At 36.4% G+C, this 9,505-nt stretch overlaps 1 protein-coding gene across 1 annotated transcript; it reads left to right on the top strand.

Annotated features, from left to right (window-relative positions):
* The first annotated feature begins 4,269 nt into the window (after positions 1-4,269).
* FABP2 (fatty acid binding protein 2) lies at positions 4,270-8,211 on the top strand. The gene is made up of 4 exons (XM_053572735.1): positions 4,270-4,368; positions 5,569-5,741; positions 7,390-7,497; positions 7,899-8,211. Exons 1-4 carry the CDS (start codon positions 4,302-4,304, stop codon positions 7,947-7,949), a joined length of 399 nt encoding a protein of 132 aa, XP_053428710.1. The 5' UTR covers positions 4,270-4,301; the 3' UTR covers positions 7,950-8,211.
* The last annotated feature ends 1,294 nt before the right edge of the window (positions 8,212-9,505 follow it).

The following is a 9,505-nucleotide window of genomic DNA, read 5'->3' as shown; positions in this document are numbered from 1 at the left end:
GAGCACATGCAATAATAATAGGTGACCCTTATAGAATCTGCTAGAGCAGCCTATGACAGCAGAATAGGGTGGGAGACTAGAAGGTACTGCCCTCTGTTCTAATAGTGAGTCAGAAGCACATGAATCCCAGGGACTAGACAAGGAGTAAATGATAGGAAAACCAGCCCAAGTTAATTTACAACGTGTCCGGTCCAAGAGGATGGTCTGAAAGGGTTGAGGCAACCTGAAAATAAGAATTCTAGGGACACGTTGCTACAAAAAAAGAATCTGAGAGGCAGAAAGAATGACCAGCAGAGGTGAGGGACTCTAATACCTGGAGAGTTAGACCTTGATGCTTTCTACCCACCCTCCAAAATGACAGGGGATTAGCAAGAAGATTTATAGCATACTCTTCCCTGGAAGACTGTTGGCCTGCTTATAGCCAGGCCCTGGAATGAAGTGGGGTGGGGAGAAGTCTTAATTTTTAATAAAGAGCATTCTTTACTATATTGGACAAAGTTATTTCTAAATACTGATTTATGACTAGGTTGGCCACAGGCCCATGTTGCAAAACTCCAGGGGCATTATTCTCATTTCTGGACTCACTCTGGGTCAAAAAGAAACATGCTGCTCTGAAGGAAAGAATATATGAGGTTAAGTTCATGAACTCATCCTAGGAAAAGTGCTACATACCTCATTGCTAAGTATCACTATGGTCACCTTCGAAGTATTGCCCTTGGGAAGCTATGCATCAATGCCAGCACTTAGTCCACCTGTCAAAGCAGTTTTGGAACTCTTTTTCAGGACTGACCATCAGAGTTGTCATCATATGGTACACAAACTCACACAACAACAATAAAAAATGCTGCTCAGCAAACACTGCCGCATGTTGATATGAAAATAGCTGTGAACAGTGATATAACAAGGTTATGAAACCTTACCAAGTTGTTTATACCATGCTGCCAATGTAAGCAACAGAGGCACACTCACAGGCCTATTCATGAACTTAATTATCAGACTTATACGTCAAGAGCTCTGATGGTCATTCCAGAAAAAGTTCCAAAACTGAACAAATGCATAGCTTCCCAATGGGAGTACTTCAAGGATGATTATAGTGACATTCAGCGAAGAGGTAAGTAGCACTTTTTCTAGGATGAGTTAATGAACTTAATTGATAAACCTAGCAGAAGTGGCAAGATTCACCACCTGCTGACTAAAGAGATGTTTGGCTTTAAATAAGCATCAGAGATAGTCAGGCACCCGTCACCAAGGGTTTGGGTGAAACTGTGCTAGCTTCAGATAAAATCTGGTGCTGGTGGCAAGGAGGGAGTGCTGATGTCACTCCTCCCCCAACTCCAGCAAACAGCAAAGAGAATGAGAGAAGAGAGGAAGAGATTTTGCCTGGTAATCCAGGGAATTCTCCCATACCTTACCCAGACCACCAAGGTGGTACAACCAGGACTCTGCAAGAGGCAGTGGCTTTAGGCACTCCCAGTGCCGATATGGTTGCAGAAACCAAAGATTAGATCACAATACTCAATTTCCTTTGAATACCTGGAAAGCCTTCTCAAGAAGGATAGATCCAAACAAGTGGAAAGATGTATTCCCAGAGGGGCACACACTCACAGCACAATGGTATACTTAGCAGGCAAATCCAAAGCATACCCATGCCCAAGTCGATCACTCCTATAAGTCACAGAATACCTAAATAATTTTAAGATGGTTCTCTAATAAACACAAGAACAAAATGGACTTTCTTTACAAAATATCAAAGTGGTTTGAGCTCTGGGATATTGCTAAGACATTGTTATTACTGTTGAATTTCCTTTTTCAGAGAATGAGGAGAGAACCTCAGGTTTAATGAGTGCCTGATGTCTATCAGCTGCTAAGATGGGTGCTTTTTATAAACTGTGCATAAACTCTGCGTATAAGGCACTTTTATTATCTTCATCTTATACGGTGAGAAAGGGTTGAGTCGTCTGACCAAAATCCTGCATAGTAATGGGTATTGTGAGAAGTTCTGAAACCCAAGTCATTTTGTTTCTAAGACACAAGTTCTTTTCACTGCACCATATTTCTATTTTGGTGACCAGATATACCTATTTTTCTAACCTGGAAAGATTGTATTCATCATCCGCAGCCTCCTAAATTCACCAACTGCCATAAACAAAGGATTACCTGAGAGATTATTTAGTCCTTGGTTTTATTTATTTATTTGTTTGTTTGTTTGTTTATTGAGACAGAGCCTCAAGCTGTTGCCCTGGGTAGAGCACTGTGGCATCACAGCTCACAGCAACCTCCAACTCCTGGGCTCAAGTGATTCTCCTGCCTCTGCCTTCCGAGTAGCTGGGACTACAGGTGTCTGCCACCATACCCGGCTATGTTTTGGTTGCAGCTGTTGTTTGGCAGGCTCAGGCTGGACTCAAACCCACCAACTCAGGTCTATGTGGCTGGCGCCTTAGCCACTTGAGCTACAAGTGCCAAGCCTAGTCCTTGGTTTTAAATAACCATAAACTTTCTACTTTCCTTCAGGTTTTAGATTTTTTGTTTCGACAGAGTCACCTGTCACCCTGGGTAGAGTGCTGTGGCATCACCACAGCTCCCAGCCACCTCAAACTCCTGGGTTCAAGTGATCCTCCTGCCTCAACCTCCTGAGTACCTGGGACTATAGATGCCCACTAGGATACCCAGCTAATTTTTTCTATTTTTAGTAGAGACAGGATCTCACTCTTGCTCCAGCTCCTGCAGAACTCCTGAGCTCAGGCAACCCACCTTCCTCGGCCTCCCAGAGTGTTAGGATTACAGGTGTGAGCCACTGTGCTGGGCCTTTTCTCTGGCTTGAAAGTATAGTAGGTTGATGGTTCCTGACTGATAATGTTTTCATTATCTTTGACAAAAAGAAAGAAAAACTAAAGCAACGTACTCAATTTTGTAATAACACTACAGTTATTAATTGAAAGGAGGTTCATTATTATAACCTTTCTCCTCAACCCAGTGTGTGCGTTTGGATTTCTTTTTCTTTTTTAATGAAATAATAGAGATAGTAGAAGGTAGTTTACTTTTTAATGTGCTTGCCTAATAAAGTAAAAAGTGGGTAAATCAAAATAAAAAAATATAAAGTAATAAAATAGATTTTGTAAATTCAAAAAATATTTTAAAATATCAAAATAAAAAACAGGTTTCTATACCCCAATTTCCTGTTCAAATTTGTTAGATACTTCTACCTTGACCCTGAATAATGTCTTGGGCAGGCCTTGCTAGCTTCTGTGCTTACACTTGGTTAATAAGACATTCTGTGATCACATTCAGTCATAATCAGACAGTTTTTGGTAATTAACATCTTAAGGCTTGTTTATAGTCCAAACCCCACACTCTGCACTTCACACTAAAGTTTTCCTCCCCCAGCTCAGGCCTGCACCAGGAGGGAAGGCGGCAGCAGGGAAAGGAGAGAGCGGTGAAAACCTTCTCCTTTTGCCTTTTTAGCTATTCTCTGTCCCTCCACTCCTCAGACACATACTGAGCTGTGGCTCTGGACTCTCCCAGGTTTGGAGGGAAAAGGCAGTGAGAATCAAACAGAGGAATGGTTTGAATTGGTGGCATAGGTGGAATCTGGCTTTTGTTTTCTCTGCCCAGAATCAGAGAAGCTGATTCTTTCTCTTACGAAAGCTTTCATGTTATCTGGCTGCATTTCTGCCTCTGGAAATTTTGCTCAGTGGCCTATTAGATTCAAGCCCAAAACAAAAAGCTAATGAGTACCTATAGTGAGCGAGTCACACAAGGTGGCCAGATATTTAACTCCTGGCAACTCTAAACATAAAAGGACCTATTAGAAAATACATTTTCAGTCTCAGTAATCTTAACTTTAAATTTTCAATTTATTTTATTATAAATGCTTACTTTACAAGGTGATTGCTGTTATGAAAAAGGGATAGGCTATTAATAGTCTCATTTCCCAGATGGTATTTTGTCCACGCTGTAAATTATGTTAGCCCCAAGGTAATGTGAACTTTGAACTTATATACAGAAAAACTATCTTCAGATAGTATGCATTCTAATTCTTGAAATAAACTTGCCCACAAATTATAATTTAAGGCACAGTAGGTATGCTTATCATGTTTTAATTCAGTTGAATTTCAGAAGAAGATCTAAGGAATTTATGGAGAGAGAAATTAAAGTGATTTAGCGTTACAGTTTGGTATCTCTTGAACTTTAAACTTCCACATCATAGTACAAAGTTGTTTCAAAGATAAGAAATAGAATAAATTCTCTCCTAAGGTCACACCTGGGATCCTGGTTGCTTACAGGCGGACTCCACTGAAATCATGGCATTCAATGGTACTTGGAAGGTAGTCGGGAATGAGAACTATGACAAGTTCATGGAAAAAATGGGTAAAGATTTCATTCCCTCATGGCTCATTCTTTGCTTACTTACAGATACTTTTCTTTCCAATTCATAAAGCTGTAGACTTAGGAATGGATGCTGAGGTAATGATGGTGAAGGTCTAAGAGGTGCAATGGTTTGGAGGAAGGAAACCGTATTCTCACTTCTTATATTACAAGGAATCCACTGTCTCACTAGTGGAAGAAGAGTTCTGTCCTCTGAAAAATGATACAGGTTTCCTTCACTCTTTACTGTTGACTGTACTTCTATCATTGAAAACTGCATAGTGGTGGTGTTGTTTAGAGTGAGAAAATACCAATATGTAATGATAACTTCCAGATTTTCAAACATTAAATTCTAGGGGATGGGAAAGCAAAGACCATATAATGAAGTAGTAGAAAGGCATTGTATCAAAACTTATAGCTCTGAATACATTGGATGTAATTTGTATTTCCTCTGACTTTTGAAACTTTGAAAATAATCTTGAGAAGCTATGTATTTTGTTTGAGTATTTTAATTTAACTGATTTATAATCTACACCAATACTTTGGCAGTCCATGTACTGAATAAGTTGGGCAAATAAATTTGTGTCTTTGCCCTAAAAGAAAAATCTGCATCAATACATCCTATACTTTAGAGATTCCAAGTTTAAATTTATAAAACTTCTGCATTCTTGTAAGAATACATTTGGCTATAAAATTTGCCAATTTTCTCATTTTTATGTCACTCAGAAATGCTACAAAAACCAAAGAGAATTACAGAGTTCAAAATTTAAAATCCATTATGGATGGTAAAGGGGCACTTAAGAAAAAAGTGCTAAATATTCAGAATTAAAGTTGTGCTTACTTATAAATAAATTAATATACCTTTTATTCCTTTATTTGATATTTCTAGAATTTGATTTACTTAACTCTTATACAAAAAGTTTATTTCTCTTATTGAAATTACTCAGCTCTAAGATTCTAGAATTCTGCACTTCATTTAATTTTTCTTAGGCTTTAGTAAAATAGCTTGAATTCGTTTTCTTGATCCGAGTTTGAGCTTTTCCTTCAGAAGCTATCTGAAAGTTCTTGTGCAAAGGCAATGCCATCAAGTTTTCTTTTCCACCATCAAAATAAAGATGAACAAATAAATAAAACATACCTTGGAAAAACAAACACTTTCTATAGCATTATGCTTTAGTTTTCCCAATGTCTTTCCTTTTACAGGTGTTAATGTAGTGAAAAGGAAGCTTGCTGCTCATGACAATTTGAAACTGATAATTACACAAGAAGGAAATAAATTCACAGTCAAAGAATCAAGCACTTTTCGAAATATTGACATTGTTTTTGAACTTGGTGTCTCCTTTAATTACAGCCTAGCAGATGGAACTGAACTCACTGTAAGAAATTTTTTATGAACAATTCATTCTTGAGTTTTCTACTCAACAGTAAAATGATTTGGTTTTTAACATTGGACAGTCTAATTACAACAGCTCTCCTTCATATATTAAAGAAGCCAATGATGTTTCTCCACCTTGTATATTGCCCAATATGTAAAATAATCCTTTTATTTTCATACCCATATATGAAGAATCCGGATTTAACAATAAGAATTGGAAAAATATCCTTAAATGACTGAGTGCAGGCCTATTCATAAAGAAATTTAGAGCTCAGTGTTTTCAACTTTATACTTCTGACAGCAACAAAATCTTTTAGAGTTATATAACTTCAATGAAATAGCTATTTAATAAGTGTAGTAAAATAACAAAATAAATGAATAAAGTAATGAATGAGTAACCAAATGGAAAGGTCTAATGCTATATTGCAGATCACTGGGACTGTACCTTTTCATGTTTAAGATAAAAAAATTTAGGAAGTCACTACTTGCAACTGTTTTTTTTTAAAACCGTTTTTAGCCTCAGAATTATTCTGGGTCATTATACAAATGTATGTTTGCAATGACACTTGAACTGCTGAATATTTTATCATTTATGTCATTCTTTAATCACCACAACCATAACATAAATTAAAACAGGTACAGGATTTTTAGCCTCTTCATGAAACTAACTTAAACCATGACTAAATTTCTTTTTAGAAAAAAGAGCGCTCTTTTTTGTTTGTTTTTGTTTGTGAGACAGAGTCTCACTCTATTGCCCTAGCTAGAGTACTGTGGCATCATTATAGCTCACTGCAAACTCAAACCCCTGCCCTCAAGTGATTTTCTTGCCTCAGCCTCCCAAGCGGTAGAACTACAAGTGTCTGCCCACCATACCTGGCTAATTTTTGTATTTTTAGGTAGAGATAGGGTGTCACTCTTGCTCAGGCTAGCCTCGAACTTCTAAGCTCAAGTGATCCTCTTGCCTTGGCCTCCCAGAATGCTAGGATTATAGGCATGAGCCACCATGCCTGGCCTAGATACTCTTTAACATGAAAGATTTAGAAAAGCATCCCTGCTCATCTGCCTTACAATTCAGCAAATTATCAAGGGAGACCAGCATAATGGTTATCAACACATATTCTAGAGTCCATGGCCTAGGTTCCATCCTGACTGTGCGATTTTGGGTAATTTACTATGCCATTTTACAATCTCCACTTCTGTAAAGTGGAGATAATAGTATCTACTTCATAGAGCCACTGTGAAGATTAAATGAAAAAGTGCATCTATAGAGCTGGGTGTGGTGGCTCATGCTTGTAGTCGTAGCACTCTGGGAGGCAAAGGTGGGTGAATTGCCTGAGCTCAAGAGTTCGAGACAAGCCTGAGCAAGAGCAAGACCCCATCCCTAAAAATAGCAGGGCATTGTGGCAGGCACTTATAGTCCCAGTCACTTGGGAGGCTGAGGCAAGAGAATCACTTGAGCCCAAGAGTTTGAGATTGCTGCACACTATGATGCCGCTGCACTCTAACAGGGCGACAAAGTGATACTCTGTCTCAAAAAAAAAAAAAAAGCAAAGTGGATCTATAGAATACAGAATGGTGCCTGATATGTGTAAGAACCTAACAAATGCCTTGTTACTGTTGTTCTTCTTCTTCTTATTATTATTATTTAGGGGACCTGGACTCTTGAGGGAAATAAACTTGTTGGAAAATTCAAACGGTTAGACAATGGAAATGAACTGTGTGCTGTCCGAGAAATCCTCGGTGGTGAACTAGTCCAGGTGCGTTGTACAAAAGATTTGCCTTTTCTAAAGGCAAAAATGATTACATAACAATAATTTTTGTCATTGCTAAGATATATCTTCTGTGAATAGACTATTTCTTTTCTTGTGAAACTTAACTATTTAAAAAACATAGCATGGATATTTTCTGATGCTTATTGAATGAAGAGAACCTATATATGTATATGTCAAATAAACAGTACCCACTTTAACTGAAAATGTAAATGACTACAAACCAAAATGTGTTTTCAATGGTGTATCCTATATCTATATGAAATGTTGCTATTAACTACAAGAAAAAAATAGCATAAACTCATCTAAATCTGTAATAATACTAATATTTTTCTTAATTTAGACAAATCTTAATGGTCAATTCTTCTATGTTTGTAAACCCATTTCAGACTTACGTGTATGAAGGAGTAGAAGCCAGGAGGATCTTTAAAAAGGATTGAACATTAATCTTGGAGCACATCCTGGAATAAGAGCCAGATGGAAGATTTATATTGTATCAGAACTATTTTTCTCTCCTCATCATTTACTGACTGATTAGGCCTTTTATAAACATTAGTATATTTCCATTCTTGCCTAAGCAAAAGAAGTAAAATCTAATTAGGATTTAATTGTTTTTAACATTCTCTAAGATATGCATTTATTGGTGTTTAAAAAAATTGCAACTTTTTTAAAATGGAAAAATGAATATTAATATTGTTCCCATGCTCGCCTTAAAAAAAAACAACAAAAAAACAGCAATGTGTCCATGCATTGATAGTAGATGTTTTTTTTTATTTTCTTTTCACATTTCACAAACTAAAAACATGGGATGAATGGGGTTTTTAAAAATCTTGTATTGTTTGTAACTGATTTCCTTGGTAATAACTATTATTATAATAGTAACATATGCTCAACCAGAAAACTTAGAAATAAGAAAAGCAAATACAAAATAAACTTTCCATAAATATAATTATAATTTATATAATTCCAGATAATTATAATATATTCTGATTTTAATAGATATCCTCCCAGTCTTCTTTTTGGGTGTAGATATTTCCCCATATACACCACTTTGCAGAAGATGATAGGAAAGAAATGATATGCTAAGTTACATGCTTGTATTGCATTTTTCTACACTGTCAATAATTCTTAACCTGCTGAAAATCAAGATCATCTGATAAACTTTAAAAATTTGTGCTTCCTTAATTTCCACTGTCACTCTACTACATCAGAATCTTTAATAGAACAAGAAATTTTAGAAAATTTCTTGGTGATTTTGATGTAGACTGTCCACACTAACCAGTCTTTGAGAACAACAGGGCTACTAGATACCAAAAATGTCATTTTTAACTGCCCCTCCTTCTTTTTTTCTTATCACAAACACAAACAGTGCCAATTTTTTAGGGCCCCAAAAGTTTCCTTTTATTCATATTTTCACATGCTGTACTATTTAGGAGCTTCAAGCAGCTGCATTTTAATAGGATGTACATTATAATGGAAGCTAAGAAAGGGGTCAATTTCTTAAGCATTTGCAACTGCCACTCTATAGATTTTTGTTTTGACAAATTATTTGTCATATTGATGTAGTTAATAGCTAACAATTATATAATTCTTACCACTGTTCTAAGTGCTATATGTGTGCAAATGATACATTCCAATCTAAGAAGAAAAATGTTTGAGTACACAAAGAAAATGAATAGATTAGAGAATATGTAATCTTTTGCAAAAAGAAAATTTAAATGCACTGTTCATTTTATAACTTTCTAACAATCTCCACATGGGAAATAGCAATTATTTAGATTTTTACAAGGCCTTTTCCATAAAAGTTTAATATGTTTTTCATAAAGGTTCAATATACTTTTACCTCTCTTACTTGTCTACAAATGTGAAATAGGAAAAGGGAAGGTATTAATCCCATTTGAGGGTGGAGAGATTAAAACACAAAGAGTTTATTAACTTTAACAAGCTAATGTTGCACAAAGCCAATGAGGAACAGAAGAATTAAATGTAGGCCTTG

The sequence above is a fragment of the Nycticebus coucang genome, chromosome 1, assembly GCF_027406575.1.
Source record: "Nycticebus coucang isolate mNycCou1 chromosome 1, mNycCou1.pri, whole genome shotgun sequence".
NCBI classification, from domain to species: domain Eukaryota; kingdom Metazoa; phylum Chordata; class Mammalia; order Primates; family Lorisidae; genus Nycticebus; species Nycticebus coucang.
This window is presented reverse-complemented; position numbering and strand designations above follow the sequence as displayed.

Coding starts and splice junctions, on each gene's coding strand:
- FABP2 (XM_053572735.1), top strand. CDS start 4,302: ATGGCATTCAATGGTACTTGGAAGGTAGTCGGGAATGAGAACTATGAC. Junction 4,369..5,568: donor CAAGTTCATGGAAAAAATGG/GTAAAGATTTCA, acceptor TTCCTTTTACAG/GTGTTAATGTAGTGAAAAGG. Junction 5,742..7,389: donor CAGATGGAACTGAACTCACT/GTAAGAAATTTT, acceptor ATTATTATTTAG/GGGACCTGGACTCTTGAGGG.